The sequence below is a fragment of the Trichoderma evansii genome (assembly GCF_050947405.1).
Source record: "Trichoderma evansii strain SZMC 28006 chromosome Unknown GGI43scaffold_4, whole genome shotgun sequence".
Taxonomy (NCBI): Eukaryota; Fungi; Ascomycota; class Sordariomycetes; order Hypocreales; family Hypocreaceae; genus Trichoderma; species Trichoderma evansii.
Window position 1 is genome coordinate 1,009,082 of NW_028145202.1, and position 17,678 is coordinate 1,026,759.

Here is a 17,678-nt window from a genome sequence, read left to right on the forward strand (position 1 = left end):
AAGTAGAGGTCCATATTTCTGCTGTATTGACACAGCGCCATTGACGCTTATTATAACGTATTTCCTCGACATTCAGACTACGGACTTTTTATGAAAACCCCTCCACTATTTACTCCAATCAGTCAAGAGATTGCCAAGTATAGCTAGGGAATCAGTTTATAAAGACCCACAGTCTTGTTTTTCGAAGGAACACGTTCGTACAAAAGTCCATGCATATGCCGAACATGGAGCATCGTCGGGTAGTGACTCACTGGAGCAGTCTCGTATACATCGTATATGTAGGCGCCTCTATATGTATATAACAGCTATGTCGCGAGAGTTTATCATGGCAACGTTCTGCCAGCTTCTAATCAAAAGATTTGAAAAGCCCGACGGCCCTTCTAGATATTTCGTACCAAAGAGCAAAGAGCTAAGAGCTAACGTTATCTCAACGTAGCCGCCGCACCGAAAATTGTCATTGTTAAAATCGACAACTTGCGCATCTATTAGCGACTGAGTCTGCAAACAGAAACTCAGCTTCTGAAGAAAGAGACAACCGACTATCTACTAATATAAGATAAATATCACTACTTTTAATGATCAAAATGGAGTACACAGAGACGATCAAAATCCGCACGACGCTGCCAGTCCTCCCACCCATCACCGCGCGAGAGGAAATACTCACTCCTCGTCTCCTGATCCGAGCACCACGCCTCTCTGATGTCCCTGCTCTGCACCTACTTCGCACCGAGCATGAAGTCATGAAGCACTCCCTAAAAGGCGTCGACAAGACTCTGGAAGACACCGTCCGGAGCCTGGACGAAGCCTTTCCTCCCAACGACACCAACAATTACCACTTCCTCATCTTTGAGCGAGACACGGGCGAGTTGGTTGGCAAAGGCGGCGTGCACAACCTCTTAAGCAGGCGCTTCGGGTGGCCAGAATTCGGCTACTCCTTCAAGCAGGCAGCTTGGGGAAAGGGATATGCGACCGAGTTCGTAAACGGGTTCCTCGAAGGCTGGTGGAGCTTGCCTCGCAAAGAAATTGAGATTGATGTTGATCCGAAGACCGTAGACGCTGAGGCCGGCAGCACCCCCACAGTCGTCGAGCTCCTCACGGCTATAGCAGACGCTAAGAATGTAGGAAGCGTCAGGGTGCTGGAGAAGACCAAATTCAACAAATTCACATTGTGGGACGGGATCGATGATCGCGAGGCTTCCAAGGGCCAGGCTGTCACCGTGGCGGGATTCTTGATGGCGGCCCCATCGAAGAAGAGCATCTGAGTTCTCACTGTATTTTACTGTATTTTTTATTATTCTTGTTATGGCGCACACACAATACCACTTTAACAGTAGACGCGCGACTATCAATATTTACCTTTTAACAAGGATAGATTGGTGGATAGATAGATTTTATATAAATAAATATCACGTTTGACATTACCTATGACTCTTAGACATCCTTGCGCGAAACCCATTAAAGTGGTTGCGCGAAATCACGTGCCCCATATGTTTTCGTGCCCGCTCAAGCTCTTTAGTAATTAGTTTAACGCGTCCAGCGCGTCACCTACAGACGTCAACACCCCTCCATAGTCCCTCTTCCTCTTTTTCATTCTCTCTGTTTTCCTATTTGTAATACCGCCTCTGTTCTTCATTCTCCTTCATTCACATTCGCACACAGCCTCAGAAATAAACAATGGGGTCCACACCAGTACACGAAGAGCACCAGTACCTCGACCTGGTCCGCGAGATCCTGGACCAGGGTGAGCGAAGGCCCGATCGGTAAGATAGCCCAGCACAGCGGTAGCGAGCCACCACCATGCCACCTTAAAAAATATACTGATAAGCCTTTTTTCACACACTTACAGCACCGGCACCGGTACCCTGTCCATTTTCGCACCCCCAAGCTTCAAATTCCAGCTCAACGACAACGGCCGCCCCATCCTCCCCCTGCTCACCACAAAGCGAGTCTTCCTCCGCGCCGTCATCGCCGAGCTCCTCTGGTTCATCGAGGGCAACACCTCCTCTACCGCACTCAGTGACATTAACGTTAAGATCTGGGACGGTAACGGATCCCGCGAGTTCCTCGATAGCGTCGGGCTCACTCACCGTGAGGTCGGCGACCTAGGCCCCGTCTACGGCTTCCAGTGGCGCCACTTTGGCGCTGAGTATGTCGACGCAAAGACCGACTACGCCGGCAAGGGTGTCGACCAGCTGGCCGAGATCATTCACAAGCTCCGCAACAACCCTTACGACCGCAGAATGATCCTCAGCGCATGGAACCCCAAAGATTTTAAGAACATGGCCCTGCCACCCTGCCACATGTTTGCCCAGTTCTACGTCTCCTACCCCGGCCGAGGTCGGGGACAGGGTGCCGAAGAGCCAACAGAGGAGAACAAGCCCAAGGGTCACCTCCACTGCCAGCTATACCAGCGATCTTGCGACATGGGCCTCGGCATCCCGTTCAACATTGCGAGCTATGCGCTGCTGACACACATGCTCGCTCACGTTTGCGATCTTGTCCCGGGAACCTTTACCCACGTCATGGGAGACGCACACATCTACATTGATCACATCGATGCTCTTCAAACACAGCTAGAGCGCGAGCCGCGACCTTTCCCCGAGCTGGAAATCACACGGGAAAAGGGTGGCAGCATCGACGGCTGGAAAGTAGAAGACTTTGTGGTCAAGGGATATGAACCCCATAAATCAATTCCTATGAACATGTCTGTCTAGATAATGATACAGTGATATTTTTGACATCAAAAAGAAATACAAGAGAGAGAAAAAAAGGAAAGAAGGAATAATGAAAAACGAAAAGCTGGAACAAAACCGGGCATATTGGTTTTGAATGGCGGAAGCCAATCACAAGCCCCCCTGACACGCCCCCCGATACCAATCGCTTGCTAAGTCCTCAGATATTGCTGCATAGGTGCTGAGTATGCATTATCAGACATAGCATTTTTCCTCCCCTGAGAGAGGTACTTGGGTATCAGAACTTCTTAGAATCGCTCTCCTTGTGTAGAGCCCGCATAGAAAGATATATATCTGAGCGTTGATCGCTGTGTTTATATGAGTAATAACATCTTTGAACAAAATAACAGAAATATTTCCAATCGCTAAAACTCCACTAAATGGCTTAATGTCTTCATCACGTCATCATAAATCATGAGTACTAGTTTTGTTTTTCAAGTGTAAGCCGACTCCTGGTATCGCCTGTTCGGTATGCCTGGACTTGGTATGTCATCCTCCATGGATCGTCTATCCCATTTCCTTTCTCCCCTGATGTGCTCCCTATCTCGCACATCCCATCCTGCATCCCGACGTCTCTCAGGGTCGGTGTGGCTGCTAGTCCGGCGCTGTGAATCTGTTCGGTGTACATGCTGCCGCTCTCTATCTTGGTCATCGGCACGATACGAGCGTTCTCTCTGCTGGCGTAATCTTTGACGATGGCGGACTTCCTCTTCGCTGGACCCTTCTGAGACGCCATCGGAAAGATCTGAATGATTCTGATTAAGGCGTGATGGAGGTATGCTCTCGCGACTTCTACGCACGCGGATGGGGTTGTTGACGGAGCTCTGTCTTGAGCTGGTTCGGCTTTGGTTACCTGGGAAAATGTTGGAAACGGTTTCGGTCAACTTTTCTCTGAGGGAGCCGAGGGGACTACCTCTTCTTCTTGCTTCCTCAGCAGCTCGACTATCGCTTCGATGTGTCCGGAAAGAAGGGACACTGGATCCCGAAGACGGCGGTGGAGGGCCAGATGACGGCGGGACGACTCTACGAACGCCTGAATGAGGGGAACCAGTTCGTTGTCGCCGTCTAGCCCTCATGTGCATGGCGTTGTCTTCAGATTCATCGCCTGACGAGTCAGATGTACGCTGCAAGTGGCTATGCCGGCGACCCTGTGAAGGTCGACTGGGCGTCGTTCGAGTGGAATCTGGGTTGAGATACGTCCCGGAATAGCTATGGCGGATGGAATCGGGGTTTGGCTGGCGGCTGCCAGAATAGTCGGAAAAACTTCGACGCCTTCCGGCGTCGTCGGCCGGTCTCTGGCGACGAGGCCGTTCCGGCGAACGCACAGGAGGCCTTTGAGCAAAACTAGGCCCATATCTTTCGCTAACATGGACGTAGGCAGCTCTCGGCCGAGGGGGAGAGGTCGCACGGAATGGGTCCGATGGATAGAAACGGTTTGCCGGGTGAAAAGGGTCCGGTGGATGAAAGTAGGCAAACTTGGGTGCGGCAGGTTCCGGAGACGGTTCGGGCTTCGGCGCGGAGCTGGGGCCAGGCGTGCTTGCTTTCTCTTCCTCTCTGACAGCATCGTCACGCATCTTATCGGCGCAAGTCTTGTGCCAGCGGTCGACTTCCTGATCTGGTTGTGAGGGAAAGACGCTGGCGGGCAGATCGGGCGGGAAGACTTGGCCCGTCTCGGGATGTCTTAGGTTCCAATGTTGAACAGCATACTGAAGAAACGGAACATGCTCTTCAGGCCCAAGAAGGACCTCTACCGCTTCCCATCGAGAGAAACCCCGGGGTGTCAGGGCGGGAATAGAAGGGGGATCGTAGTCATTCTCGGTGGGTTGCAAGCTATGCTGGCAGCCAGTCACATGCCACATGTAAGAGATGGTCGAGTGAGGCGTCTCGAGGAATAAGGCTGCAATGTCGAGGTTAACATAAGAAGTGAAGACCCTTGTTGTCCGCATGCCACCAGCTTACAGTCATAGTCACCGCCGACGGCTTTGTAAAACGCAGCGAGTTTCTTGGGAGTGAGATGTTGATCACATGGGTCGCCAAGCTCAGTTACCTGTTGTCAAGTCTGTTAGCCACCAACCATCTTGTCTCGTTGTTGCTACCAGGCCACATCGGAAGGCATACGATAAAGCGCGCGATTGCTCTTAGCAGCGCATCAAACTGCTTCGTCGGGCTCCTGTCCGTTTCGAACATGTAGGCGTACTTGATGGCCTCGGGTGGCGTAGAGCCATTAGATCGAGGGGCGGCCATTCTGGACGGCGACGGGTAGCGAATAAGTCTGGCATCCAAGACGGTTTGTGGGCGTTTTTCCAGTAATAAAGGAAGCAGAAAAAATAAAGGCGCTGGAGGTAAATAGAGGCTGCGCGGGCGGCGAAGGGAATTGATGTCACTAGCTGCGGCAGGGCCCGGGCCTGGAGGCTGGAGTCGGAATGGGGTGGGCGTTGGTTCAAGCGTTTAAAATGGCACGGCGGGCGAGCTGTGCGCCACACCAAAGGACGAGACAAGGAAGAAAGAGAGAGTGTGTGACAAAGCCGGGTCGGCTATTGCTGTATCGTGTCCGATCGGCCCTGGAGGAGAGAAGAGAAGAGAGGCTCGGCCATTGGATTCCACACAGACTGGCAGATGGCTCTCGATGCTGGCCGCGCCCGTCTTTGCCTGCGATCAATCATGGATCATGCTGCAAGGTCACTCCAGCCTGCTTAAAGTGACCAAACACGATGGCGCAAACGGCCCCTCACGGGCTGACACGTGCGTCCTGGCTGCAGCCTCGAAGCGTGGCTGGAGGCCGGGCGATGGACAGAGGATGACGGGTGGGTGGAGAGATGGAGCCTGGCCTTGCGGGCCGTCTCTGCCTTGGCTGGGGCTGCTGGGCTGGGCTGGGCTTGACTAGGTGTCTATTGCTGCCAGCAGTTTTCTTTGTACCGGTGCAACGACACTAGTGCTTGCGTTTGCTGTGCTCGTGCATGCATATGCTTGTCCAGATTTCGAAAAGAAGAATAGAGAAAGAGGATGGAGCCGATTGATGATGTCATAGACAAAGAGAGAGTACAATCGTACAAAGAGGGCTCTGGATACTCCAAAATTGCCAGTCAGCAAGCGGGCGATGATAAAGCAGCTCCTCGGGTGTCAAGCTATAACAAAAGCGAATTATTATTCATCTTTCTTTCTTTCTTTTGTTTTTCGACAATACCAGCACCCCATAGCTAGCTTCATTTTTTCTCTTACGGTTTATTAATGTAATTGACACCCTCTTTCATTCCACAACAAATTTTATTTTATTTTACTTATTTGGTTTTATGATAACTTACTTTCTCAAACTACAAGCTTGGTTAAGGTAACCTCTTTTTTACGTCAACGAATTTTTTTCCCTTTCCTTTTAAACAGAAAGCTTGGCTGTGGTTAGCTTGTCAACAGAGGCTTTGTAAGGCTTCAGCTTTTCCTCCGCAATCTTAACAAATCTCTCCACAATCTCAGTGCTACGACCGATGTAAAGCTGAGCTTGTAGCATGTTATCAAGCTCGGGCCAAACAGGCTTGAAGAACTCCGTCTTCTTTATCCGTTCAACGAGATCATTGGGCTTACCCTAAAATGGAAATAGGATTAGAATTTGCATTGCGGTTGTATATCTGCCATCAAGGGAAGGGGGAAAAATGCATACCTCGTGCTTGACAACGTAACCTGCTTGGTGGGAGAGGACGCGAATCTGCTCGTGCGCTCTAATCTAATTAGCATCCTAGCTCGACATCATAGTCTTCGGTAATCACTTACTCCTGTCTCGATTCTCCCTTGGCAACCAGCTTCATAATGATCTGGGAAAAGATGAGCTTAACGACATAATGACACCCGAATCGAATGGCTTACACTCTCAGTAATCATGAACGGTAGTTCCTCTTGGACACGGCTCCGAATACGCGAAGGGTATACAACCAGTCCATCCGTAACATTGTCCATGCTAAGAAGGATAGCATCGGCGAGGAGGAACATCTTTTTTCAGCCTATTAGTTGAAATCCCAAGGTTAAAACTAAACACTGCCTACCTCAGGTATATCGATACCTATACATATTAGCAGAAAATCTCGATAGAGCGATAAAATCAAACTTACGACGAATAGCGCTATCATCGAGAGTTCTCTCCATCTGTTGAGAAAGTGTCAATAATGTAGATGATTCTAAGCAGTGCATGAGGCACATACCCTACAAAATTGTCAGTCAGATCTATCCTCGTTTATACGCAGACTTTCGTCATCGTAGGAGACTTACCATTGGTTCGCAAAGGTGTTGGCAAAGTTAAGGGGCTTGGATGAAAGCTCTCTGGCAAGACTGCAAATTCTTTCAGAGCGCATCTAGATTTAGCGAAATAGGTTAATATAATTAGTCATATATGAGAAAAAGAAGGGGACAAACCGGGTTTCTTTTATAAGCCTATTCGAATGACAGTTAGATGAGCATATTCAATTAAGACTAGGGGGTTAACAGAGAGTGTACGAACCATGGCCGATGAACCGATCTGACCAGCCTCAAATGGTTCTTCGATTTCCTTCCAGTTTTGAAGCAACCTAATGTCACCGCAAATCTTTTGAGCAGTCGCGCCGAGCCCAGCTACAGCATTGGCTACCATCAAATCGACTTTGCGTGTGCTATATTATGATCACATCTTAGCTTGAATTCATTGCGCATGTCGAGTGATGAAAGTGATGACCTACTAGGTTTGCGAGGATACGGGCTAGGAGTTGATTGGTGTTAGCCGCTTGAATGAAAGTTATCTGGCCCGTATTATGAGCTTACGTAGCAATCCTTGAAACCAGCCTTCTGGCAGAGTAGCACATTGAGCTCATCGCACTTGGCGTGGTCACCACCAAAGCTATGAGAGTAAGTATCAGAGACTTAGTACTCGAAAAAGAAACCTTACATCTCGAGGAAGGAGGCTTGTGTTCCAGTTGTTCCTAATTTCATTAGTCAAGAAGACTTTCTAATTAGTTTGAGCATGCATACCTTGTGCTCCTCGGAACTTGAGGCTGTCCCGAACTTGCTCGATATTTTCGAGGTCAAACTGTGAACTTTTGGTGAGAAGCTGTTGGCGTACTTGGGCAAAATAGACATACCATCAGGTCCTGAGCCCATTGAGAGGCTACTTCGTGTCAGTACTGCATACCAGAATATCGTCATGGCTCAACATACCTCTCTTGCCTACAGTCTGAACTGCAAGATGTGAGCATTACTTCATATCCTAAGGCGAAAATTCACTAACGTTGAGCAGCCTGGAGATGAGTCCAGCTGAGGGTAGGCTCGGCTATAATGAGGAGAGTGTCAGCAGCTGCCGGTATACACGTTCAATTCCAAGAACCAACTAACCTTTCCACTCCGAAGCAAACTTGATCAAGTTGGTCAACACCTTGGAAATTTTGACCAAGAGTTGATCCATAGCATCTCGCATGAGAATCAGCTCTGCATTGTCCGTAACTACGAGGTTGTTAGCTCCCTAGGCTAAAGGTGACTCCGGCTCTACCGACCGAAACAGCTTGTTGCTCCATAATGGATAATGCCAGCAGCAGAAGGGGCAACGGTGCCAAAGGCATGGACGTGCTAGCACCGTGTTAACATCCACTTGTATGTGGGAGATACTTGCGGTTGCTACTTACAGCCATCACATCCTAAAGAAGAATTAATACTTTTGTGACAGTAATACTTATATATAACATAAATAGACTGGATATTCTTACATGTCTGCGGACCTTCTCCTCGATACGCGCAATTTCAAAGTCTTCGTCAGTTACTGTGAGATGAGCTTCCATCTCCTCCAGAGCCTTGGCAGTAATGGTCTCAATTCCAAGCTCTTTCTCACTCTGAGCAAGGTAGAGCCATAATTTACGCCAAGTTGAGTGACGTGAGCGGCGGCTGAAAAGCTGGGACATTTCAGGGCTGCAGTAGCGCCCAGTCAAGGACGTCTGGTAGATATCGAATTCGCCCATCTTGCTCTGATTGTATCGTTGACTTGCTGGTAATTGACGATATTGGCAGGGATCTCGAGAATAAAAAGAGTGATCGAGCTGATCAGAGTTTTGCGTACCCTAGCCCGATAGCGGTGATTGACGTAGGTGCTATCTATTTGTGGGGCTTACTATATACTTTTTGTTTCCGGTATATTTTCGCTTTTGCACCTGCGTACCAGTAGTGACGGATTGATGGTATGATTTCCCAAGAAAATTAAGATTTCCATCACGCGGAATCTCACATACTAATGCCAGTTGTGTTTTGGGTGTATAAACTAGTACATTATATCCTGTTTGTCTATGGGGTACTGCTCATGCGAATACTCCAAGCTCGACTCCCCGCAGCCAATACAAGATCTGCCAGCCATTTTTTCGAATGTATGGAATATCTTGCTCTTGACTATTCTTGTAATTGCCTATGCAGCTATTCTCCTGCTCTCAGAGGCCTTGTTGTCTTATGCAGGGTTTGCCGCACTGAGAACAGTTGTAAACTTGCCGAGGGGCTGAATTCCAGGGCGAAGTTGAGCTGCCAGTAATAATACTGCAGCTACCTCGCTAAGTCTAGCATCCAAGGCCCACTTGTTGTTTATCAGCTAAGCTATTCATATGACGTTTTAAAAGGTGTCATGTGTGAAGAAGAATACTAAAGTAATACATATATCAATATCAAACTATCAATATATTAATCAAAATATAATTAATTTGGAATAGATATATAGAGTGACATTTATGACGACGGGGGGGCATAAAACCCCCTTCGAAAGAGAATATCCTTCAGTGAGCTCCACTAGGGGACGAGGCTGAACGAGGCGCATTCCTTGCCCAAAAATTTCAAATTATAGTGGAATCAGACCACGTTTTCCTTCATTCCCCAACCAATCCTCCACAGCCTCATCGAAAACCGCAGCCATGGACACTGTCCGGTCTCTCGTCCAGCCCATCACGCACAGCCTGCCAGCTCCCATCCGGGACCTCGGCGTCTCCATCGTCGGCGAGACCTGCTACAAGGCGCTGCTGCTCGACGTCGACATTGAAAACACCGAGTGCATCAAGCTCGCCGTCAGCAAGGGTCTGGGCATTGGCATCGTCGGCGCCTCGGCCGTCGTCAAGGTCCCGCAGATCCTCAAGCTGTTCAAGTCAAAGTCCGCCGAGGGCGTGTCGTTCCTGTCGTACCTGCTGGAGACGAGCGCGTATCTCATCTCGCTGGCGTACAACGTGCGCAATGGCTTCCCCTTTAGCACCTTTGGCGAGACCGCCTTCATCATGGGCCAGAACGTCGTCATCTCCATCCTCGTCCTGAACTACAGCGGCCGACCTGCCATGGCGGCTCTGTTCGTTGCCGCGCTGGCCATTGGTGCGGCCGCGCTGTTTGCCGAAAATCTGGTGGACATGCAGGCTCTGAGCTACCTTCAAGCTGGCGCCGGTGTTCTCGGTGTCGCCAGCAAGGTTCCCCAGATCCTGGCCATCTGGCAGGAGGGAGGTACCGGTCAGCTTAGTGCTTTTGCGGTTCGTATTTCTCCATCTGCTTTTAAGAATAACATGATAGCTAACGTGATGAAATCTAGGTCTTCAACTACTTGGCCGGCTCGCTGTCTCGCATCTTCACCACTCTCCAGGAAGTCGACGACAAACTGATATTGTACGGCTTCATCTCTGGCTTTGCCCTCAACGCCATCCTCGCTCTGCAGATGGTGTACTACTGGAACGCCCCATCCGCAAAGGCTCGAGGCAAGCGGAAGGAGGTTGTCCCCGTCGAGGCCCGCGGAAGCTCAACGGCTGTGCCCAAGAAGGGCCCTACCACTCGTCGCCGTGGTTAGAGAGAGTTCTATAGATTTCTTTTTTGTTTTGCTTTGGTCTTTATTGGGATGCTGGAGTACAGGCTAGGATCAGGTTACTGGCGGAGGAATATGCTAATAAAAAGATGGTATACTCGCCACCTGGTATTCTTGACCTATTATGCATTTAATTGCAGCTACAGCTACTATCTATTACTATTATTCTTTCTCAGAGGAGTTGTGAGCACAGAGTGCAAAGCGCAAGTGACACGCATAGAACACACGTCCCCGTGCATTCAATGGAAGCTAAAATTGATGTAGATGTGTTATTCAAAAAGCTCATTGTACACGTTTACATTGATGCTCGCTAAGCATACCAGCAATACAGCCAACACTGGGGCACATTTTTCTCCATAACGCCAGCCAACCCAAATCATAAGCAAGCATAAGCCGCTCCAAGGCTCGTTTAAAGAAGCCGTGACAAAAAATGAAATAAATCATGGTCCTAATTGAAAGCTCAACATGCTTTAGCAGACCGAAACGCCAGCGTTAGTCCAGCCAATGCCACCGATCCAGACTCTCCGTCCAGCGCACTGCAAGCAGCGCTTCTGCTCGCCGAGATTGCTCACCGAGCAGCTGAAGCAGACATGCTTACCGCAAGCGCCACAGGCTGTATCCTCGACGGCACTGCTGCTATCTACGTCCATCTCGTCGCCGTTGTTCTCCCCCACCAGGGCAGCGCCGCAGTCGTCGCAGTTGGTCGGCAGCAGCACGGGGGGGTTCTCGATGCCGGGCGACGAGCTTGCCGAGCTGGGCTCAGAGCCGATGCTCCAGAAGCGATGCAGCGACTGCTGGTTGTTGGTCGACGCAACAACGGGCTGCTCTGGCGGCGGTGGTGCGGCAGCGGTCGGGGCTTCTTCAGGAAACTGCTGAGGCCGCTGCTGTGCCGAGTACAGCAGGCCCAGGGTGTGCTCTGCGGGCGCGCAAGATGATGAGTTGGGAATGCTCAGATGGTGATGGGCGCGCCATTCGTAGAACTTACGATGGACCTCGTCGTCCGACGGCCTGTTGTCGCGGTAGCGCTTGAGGGTGCGGCTGTGCAGGTTCGCCGGCACGGATGCGTCCATCATAGAGTTGGCGGCGCCGGAGCAGAGCTCTGAGGCGGAGCGCTTGCGCTTGAGGAGCGTTGCCATGGCTAATGGAGAGAATGGGAGTGTCTCGGGCTTTATGGCGAGATTTTGTAGGTGGGAGAACGAGAACGATGTCGTTTTGTCTAAAAGAGAGAAGCAAGAGATGGATACCAAAAAAACGTATGTGGATAAAAAAAAAGAAGAAGCAAATGTCGAAACGGAATCCGAAGAATGGCACGCACGCTCCTCTCAGCGTTCCCTGAGAAAAATAAATAATCAAGACGGGTGATGAACCAGTTGGCACGATGCAAAGTAGAAAGAGAGAAGAGGAAGAGGGAAAAGGCGACAAAGGCGGGCGAATTGAGTTTATGGGATGCAGAGTGAGACGGATTGGCGCCGGTCGTTCAGGTAACCAACGAGGACGGGCTGGGGGGAGGGATCCCTGGCTGGTATTTGGAGCTGAGCAAAGGGCCTGCACTGCGCAAGACGCATGGCGCGGTGTCGCGGTGCGGTTTTGTGCGTTGCGCGCAACCGCGTAGAGTGGCTTGGCTTTTCTTTTTTCCAGCTCTTTTTCGAGCTTGGGTCGCGCGACAAATAGTCTCCCCACTAGCAATTAAAGATTACGGCAGAAAGTGCCGTGCTCACGCTATCGATTTGCAGGACGGTCTTTAGCCGGTGGTGGTGCAAATGGGGGCTGTATCTTTATGCTACCCCTCTAGAATTCATTCTATCTGGAATGTGATGGCTACAGGTTTATCTTGCGATGAATGCTTGATCGCTTAGATGCCTATTGGTAAAATAGCGGGCTCGCTGGATAAAAGCATGACATGCTACAGTCGAGCCAAAGGTTTGTCTAAGCCAGAGAAAAAAGCAGAGCTTCCAAGTAGCCAAATCGGAAAGAAGAGAATAGCAATTTCTTCGTACAGTAAGAACGTATATCTCTTCGCATAATAGTTCAAATAATTATAGAAATGTAACTTCCTAAGCGCGACTCGGAGAATAACAGGGTAAATAATGTAGCTAACCCATATTTCGAGTCTAGCATCCATCATCGTTCAGTTCCAGATAGGTGGTTTTGTAAGGAAAAGGTCTGGGTAGGATTACAAAACTGGTTTGTATTAACTTCCTGATATTTACTATCTGTGATGTGTATTATCCATACGATATTGCCTCATTTCGACGAAATACATATGACTTATATGCTGGGCAGCTGCTCAGGACAGTAGAAATGACATAAATCTTAGTGAAACTGTTTCATAAATACAAAGAGAGAAACATATGAGGTATTGCAACACATCAAGCAGCATATTAGATGATATATGTAAGGGATATTAAGACAACACCTAGAGAAATAAAGATATAAATGCAAACTATAAGACAAAATATAAAATAATGTATAAATACCCATATTAAACACACCCTACCTTTCGCTCATGCATCTAGGCAGTGTCTCAACTCAAACTAAGCCAAATAAAACGAAACGGATAATATCAGAAAGCTACAGGTCCCTCATCAATCACACAATCTTCACCACCAGCTTTCCTATCCCCCCCTTCCCAGTATACACCTCATCGCAGCCCTTCCTAACCGCCTCCAAATCCTTAAACTCCACCACCCTCATCACCGCCGTCACCTTCTCCCGCGCCACAATCTCTCCCGCGGCCTCCAGGTCCTCCCGAATTTCGACGCCGCCAGACACAAACTCATGCGGGATGTTTGTGCCTCTGAGCTTCCATTTATAAATCAGCTGTGCCAGATCCACCAGCACGCCCGCCCACCAGGGGAACCGGTCTGGGCCAAATATCTTCTTCAGCACCTCCTTCCCCGGCGCGCTCGCGATGGATATCAGCACACCGGTCTTGGGATTTAACATCGGGATGCCCTCGTCCATGCTATTCCACTGCGTGTTATACATGATATCCACACTGCCGCGAGGAACCTGATCGCGCGGCCTCTGCGTCTTGTAATCAATCACCTGGTCATACACTCCCGGCATATACCTCTCCACCAGCTCCAGCTTCGGCGTCGACACCGTTGTAATAATCTTCTCCGCACCATACACATTCTTCGCCACCAGCGCCGCCATCGACCCCGTGCTGCTCAGCCCGGCGGGGATGTACACCGTCTTGCCTTCCAGGCTTTGCACGCCCATGAGCTGCATGCCCCGGCGCCAGGTCTGGTACGAAGTAACCACCACGGAGGTCATCGATGCGGCCTCTTCCCAGGACAAGTGCGCCGGCTTCGGCAGAAGATAACCCTCCTCCGCGAGTGCATACTCGGCGGCAAATCCGGCCGGTGGCTTGCGGAACATGGGCTTTTCGATGTATGCGCCGTAGACTTCGTCGCCGACTTTGAGGTTTTTGACCGCGGATCCCACAGCTACTACGACGCCGGACCCTTCGAGGCCGATTGGAGCAGGATATCTTGACAAGAATCCAAAAAATTAGTAAAAGAAAGAGAAAATGGGGGAGTTGTTGTATCACTGGGGGATAAATAAGCTTACTTGGGCGTATAAATCAACGCAAACCGCCCGTCAAACGACTGCAGCTCTCCCGTGTTCATCGCCGCCGCATGTATCTTGAGCAGTACATGTGTTGGCAGTGTGATGCTCGGTACTGGCAGCTCTATCACCTCGTAGTCTTTTGGTCCACACTTGCGCGGTGCCACGAGCGCGCGCATCGTCGTCGGTAGAGCCATGGTGAGAGAAGAGGATGCGAATTGTGATAAACTAGATGATCGCGTTAAAATGAGGGTAATGAGTGAAATTGTTGTTTTCCTATGGTATAGATGAGAAAAGGGCAAAAAGAAAAAAAGCACACACTCGGCCTATTTATAAAATACCTGCATGAATACTTCTAGTTTCTCATGCAGGTACAGCAAAACGCACTGAGGGTTCGGCGGCGGACTCGGTGTTCGGTGGGTCCCGCCGAACAGTGGGCCGCCGAAGCGGGAAGCCCTTCCCGGTCCCTTCTTTTGACCTGCTGCCTCGCTGTGGGCCTATCGAGCGGGTTGCTTTGATCAGAAATCTCCGCAATGAGCGGAGTTTTAGATGATGAAAGGCCACGGTATCATTAGACACTAATAATTAGTAATGCGATGAAGACTGATGGGATGAAATGAGTTGAGATCTTCGGATAATAATCCGTACCAGGATACGAGCGAACAGATTCCAATAAGACTTCACGAATAACCACCAACAGTAAACATCACGAGATGACGATCATTACGGCAAGTTGAAGACAAAGGTTTAAGGTATCCAGCCCTCTTTTATGCTGATTATATAAAATCACAAAAAGTCGCCATCTCTTCTCTGCAGATCAGACATGCTATTCGCTACATCTACTGTTGCTATAAATTCGATTCTACCTCCAAAAGAGTCTCCATGTGCTTTTTCCCACATCTCTTCATGCCATTCCCATCTCCTGCTTAGCAAAGATGCTATCCCAAAACAACCGTACGCCCCAGGGGATTTCGGGTATTACCCCCTTTCCCAGTTCCCGTGGGAACACTAAAATCAGAAAATAATAATAAAACGGTGGGTTCACGCTGGTGTGAAATATTTCATCCCGGTCCTCCTTCCAAGTACGCCCATCTCTTCCTGTACCCAACAACAAAGGAAATATAGAAGAAAAGGTTGAAAAGTAAGAAGAATAGAGATAGAAAAAAATGTTAGTGATAGATACAGGGCCACAGCCCCCTCCTATATAGGAGGATGAAAAAGGCGACAGAATTTTTTTTCTTCGGCCAACGATAAAACGCCGTCTATGCTTAAATAGGAAAATTATGTGAGTGAAAGGTTTGATAAAGAGAGGACAAGTAGTAATCGCTTGCGATAATAGTTGTACGAATATAAGTATATCTCATATTGGTTGTCGTCGACAAAGCGGAACATAGTGAGGAGTCATTGGTAGTCGTTGGGTATCGACGTGACATGATGTCTCGTGTGGTATATAATGAGGTTGTCGACCTCTTTTGTAGAGGATCGATTTGATTCATGCTTGTTGTAAAGAGCATGATATAAGAAAAAAGTGTTGTAAGGATATTTCGTCCAATAAGGGGTATGATATTCAAGGCAGGTGGCGCCTATGGGTAGGATCGCGGGGCTGGCATTGTCTGTCATGCTGGCGCTGCTGAGCAGCTAACCACTGGGCAGACCCGGGTTGGCGGGCTGGGTTTTCGGCTGGAAGCTTGGAATCTTGGCCGGCGGCGCCGCTGCCACCATTGCTGCCGCTAGCAGAGGACGATCCAGGCACAAGATCTGTGACAGCTTGGGCAATAGATTCCACGACATAGGTTCGAAGTTCGTGATCCTCTGCTTGGTCTTCCTTCTCTAGTCGGAAGCGCTCTTCCTTGGACATGTTGGCCCGGCGGAGGTTTTTGACTTCTTGCATGATGTAGAGCATGACCTCTTCGGGGCATCGGTTGCGCTCATTGGCGGCTTCGCTTTTACGCACATATCGCCGAGTCACATCGGTAGCGCCGTCGGTAGAAAAGGCCACGCAATACGACATCTTCTTGCCCCAGCCTTCGGTGTAGAGTCGCGGGTTGTCCCAAGCTTCCTCGCAGGCATCCACATGGATCCATCGCTTCTGCTGGTCCGAGTAGATTTCGGTCCAGACATGGTCCTCGGCATTCCAAACCCATCGGACACGGCCGCCCAATGCACGGCAGAGCATGCTAAAGCAGTTGGCCCACTCTCCGACACGGCCTCTGCGGGTTTGCAGAAGTCGCCACACATCACCGTAGCGCGGGAAGCGCTCGTAGGTACCGCAGCTCTCGGCGGAGCAACGATATAGCTCAACTCGAAGTGCGCCGCAGGCACTCTCTTCAGGTGTAGGTGCAGTCATACCCTGAGCGATTGTGGGAGATAAGCAAACTGGGCATGGGGGGTTGTTTACCCAGGTAAAGAATGACCGCCGGTACCATCTGTGCGAAAGAGAAAAAAGTTAGAACCATGTTGATACAGAGAGGAAGACAGTAGGCTTCATAAGCATCAAACCTACCGAAGAAGAGCTCGAATAACACAGTCTTGATATCCCCATTCCGGTTTCCGACCGTCACCCATACTCTCTGCCTGTGCCTGCAGGACCTGGCTCTCTTCCTCCGCCTCGCCATATATACGATCAAGTGGGATGGTCTGGAGAGCCTCATCCAATAAGCCAGGGTTCTCGTACTTTGTAGGTGTAAGTGATAAGCTGAGGAGGAGGTTTCGGAATTTTTGTGAGTCGCGATCTGCGGCAGCGGGTGGTGTAGGGATCTTGGGGAGGTGCCGTAGAGCTGAGTAGGAGGGCGGTGTCGTCGCTGCGGGCGATGGGCTATACTGGCCGCTGCCGCCAGGTGAAGGGGCGTCGTGATAGGCGCTCGGCGATCGTTCTCGTGAGCTTGACATATGCTGAGCCCGGAGGTCGTTCATGCGCTTATCGCGCAGCAGGCCCTCGAAGCGGATCCGAAGGTCGTGAGCCCATTCCTCCCCATAGTCGCCGCCTTGCGACGAGGACCCTGAGCCGAAAGGGGTGCCTCGGTCCTCCATTGTGGAAGCTGTGGAGGATAGTGTTGGGTGCTGGTGCTGAACGAGTGAAGCGGGTCGATCGATGGGTGTAGAGTTGCTGTGGTCGGGATTGATGAATCGATTCCTTCTTTTCTCCTCAATTAATTATCCAGTAAAAGAAGAGAGAAAAGAAAAGAAAGAATGATCTGAAATAAAGGTCGAGGTGGTTGTAGGTGACAGCGTTGAAGAGGCGATTGCGTCGTCGTTGATGTCGCGGCTAGGCTGGAGTCTGTTCGTAGGCCACAGCGTCGTCAGCTGGGGGATGCGTAGGCCGCTGAAATTGCCACAGTGACTTTGAGGCCACCCCTCAGCGTTGCGTCAACGCGCTTGGCTTCGTGGAGTCGAATTTTCGAGCCGTTTTTGCTGCTGCGCCGGATCGTCGCCCGTCTAAAAAATGTGCATCGGCCGTTGGGGGCTCGCCTTGGAAGCTTGCTGGCTGGTCGAGGTTGCGAAATCAAGAGGCTTTTGTCATGCCTCGAACCGTCGCCGGAAGAGAAAAAAATGAGGGT

General features: G+C 50.0%; 8 protein-coding genes across 8 annotated transcripts; 3 read left to right on the forward strand and 5 right to left on the reverse strand.

Moving 5' to 3' along the window:
- The first annotated feature begins 13 nt into the window (after positions 1-13).
- Positions 14-1,421, forward strand: GGI43DRAFT_398046 (GNAT family N-acetyltransferase). The gene has a single exon (XM_083205187.1). The coding sequence runs from the start codon at positions 576-578 to the stop codon at positions 1,260-1,262; it is 687 nt and encodes a 228-aa protein (XP_083063312.1). The 5' UTR covers positions 14-575; the 3' UTR covers positions 1,263-1,421.
- A 253-nt stretch (positions 1,422-1,674) lies between these two features.
- GGI43DRAFT_381172 (thymidylate synthase) lies at positions 1,675-2,714 on the forward strand (the record flags this gene model as incomplete). The annotated part of the gene is made up of 2 exons (XM_083203082.1): positions 1,675-1,760; positions 1,847-2,714. 2 exons carry the CDS (start codon positions 1,675-1,677, stop codon positions 2,712-2,714), a joined length of 954 nt encoding a protein of 317 aa, XP_083063313.1.
- Positions 2,715-3,166: 452 nt separating this feature from the next.
- On the reverse strand, positions 3,167-4,976 carry GGI43DRAFT_381173 (uncharacterized protein; the record flags this gene model as incomplete). The annotated part of the gene is made up of 3 exons (XM_083203083.1): positions 3,167-4,629; positions 4,692-4,779; positions 4,851-4,976. The coding sequence occupies 3 exons, from the start codon at positions 4,974-4,976 to the stop codon at positions 3,167-3,169; spliced, it is 1,677 nt and encodes a 558-aa protein (XP_083063314.1).
- Positions 4,977-6,102: 1,126 nt separating this feature from the next.
- GGI43DRAFT_381174 (adenylosuccinase ADE13) lies at positions 6,103-8,695 on the reverse strand (the record flags this gene model as incomplete). The annotated part of the gene is made up of 20 exons (XM_083203084.1): positions 6,103-6,309; positions 6,385-6,442; positions 6,495-6,535; positions 6,588-6,710; positions 6,764-6,780; positions 6,830-6,840; positions 6,987-7,069; positions 7,131-7,148; positions 7,216-7,363; positions 7,430-7,449; positions 7,512-7,587; positions 7,636-7,669; positions 7,719-7,776; positions 7,829-7,854; positions 7,905-7,925; positions 7,975-8,016; positions 8,079-8,186; positions 8,237-8,309; positions 8,366-8,377; positions 8,447-8,695. 20 exons carry the CDS (start codon positions 8,693-8,695, stop codon positions 6,103-6,105), a joined length of 1,425 nt encoding a protein of 474 aa, XP_083063315.1.
- A 758-nt stretch (positions 8,696-9,453) lies between these two features.
- Positions 9,454-10,771, forward strand: GGI43DRAFT_289844 (PQ loop repeat-domain-containing protein). Its single transcript, XM_083201357.1, has 2 exons — positions 9,454-10,222; positions 10,282-10,771. Exons 1-2 carry the CDS (start codon positions 9,626-9,628, stop codon positions 10,531-10,533), a joined length of 849 nt encoding a protein of 282 aa, XP_083063316.1. The 5' UTR covers positions 9,454-9,625; the 3' UTR covers positions 10,534-10,771.
- GGI43DRAFT_289851 (uncharacterized protein) lies at positions 10,650-11,805 on the reverse strand. The gene is made up of 2 exons (XM_083201358.1): positions 10,869-11,805; positions 10,650-10,797 (listed from the first exon to the last, which is right to left on the reverse strand). The coding sequence occupies exon 1, from the start codon at positions 11,682-11,684 to the stop codon at positions 11,019-11,021; it is 666 nt and encodes a 221-aa protein (XP_083063317.1). The 5' UTR covers positions 11,685-11,805; the 3' UTR covers positions 10,650-10,797; positions 10,869-11,018.
- Positions 11,806-13,024: 1,219 nt separating this feature from the next.
- GGI43DRAFT_289870 (uncharacterized protein) lies at positions 13,025-14,506 on the reverse strand. The gene is made up of 2 exons (XM_083201359.1): positions 14,125-14,506; positions 13,025-14,044 (listed from the first exon to the last, which is right to left on the reverse strand). Exons 1-2 carry the CDS (start codon positions 14,316-14,318, stop codon positions 13,138-13,140), a joined length of 1,101 nt encoding a protein of 366 aa, XP_083063318.1. The 5' UTR covers positions 14,319-14,506; the 3' UTR covers positions 13,025-13,137.
- Positions 14,507-15,369: 863 nt separating this feature from the next.
- GGI43DRAFT_289882 (peptide-N4-(N-acetyl-beta-glucosaminyl)asparagine amidase) lies at positions 15,370-17,285 on the reverse strand. Its single transcript, XM_083201360.1, has 2 exons — positions 16,625-17,285; positions 15,370-16,547 (listed from the first exon to the last, which is right to left on the reverse strand). Exons 1-2 carry the CDS (start codon positions 17,149-17,151, stop codon positions 15,689-15,691), a joined length of 1,386 nt encoding a protein of 461 aa, XP_083063319.1. The 5' UTR covers positions 17,152-17,285; the 3' UTR covers positions 15,370-15,688.
- Between the last annotated feature and the right edge of the window lie 393 nt (positions 17,286-17,678).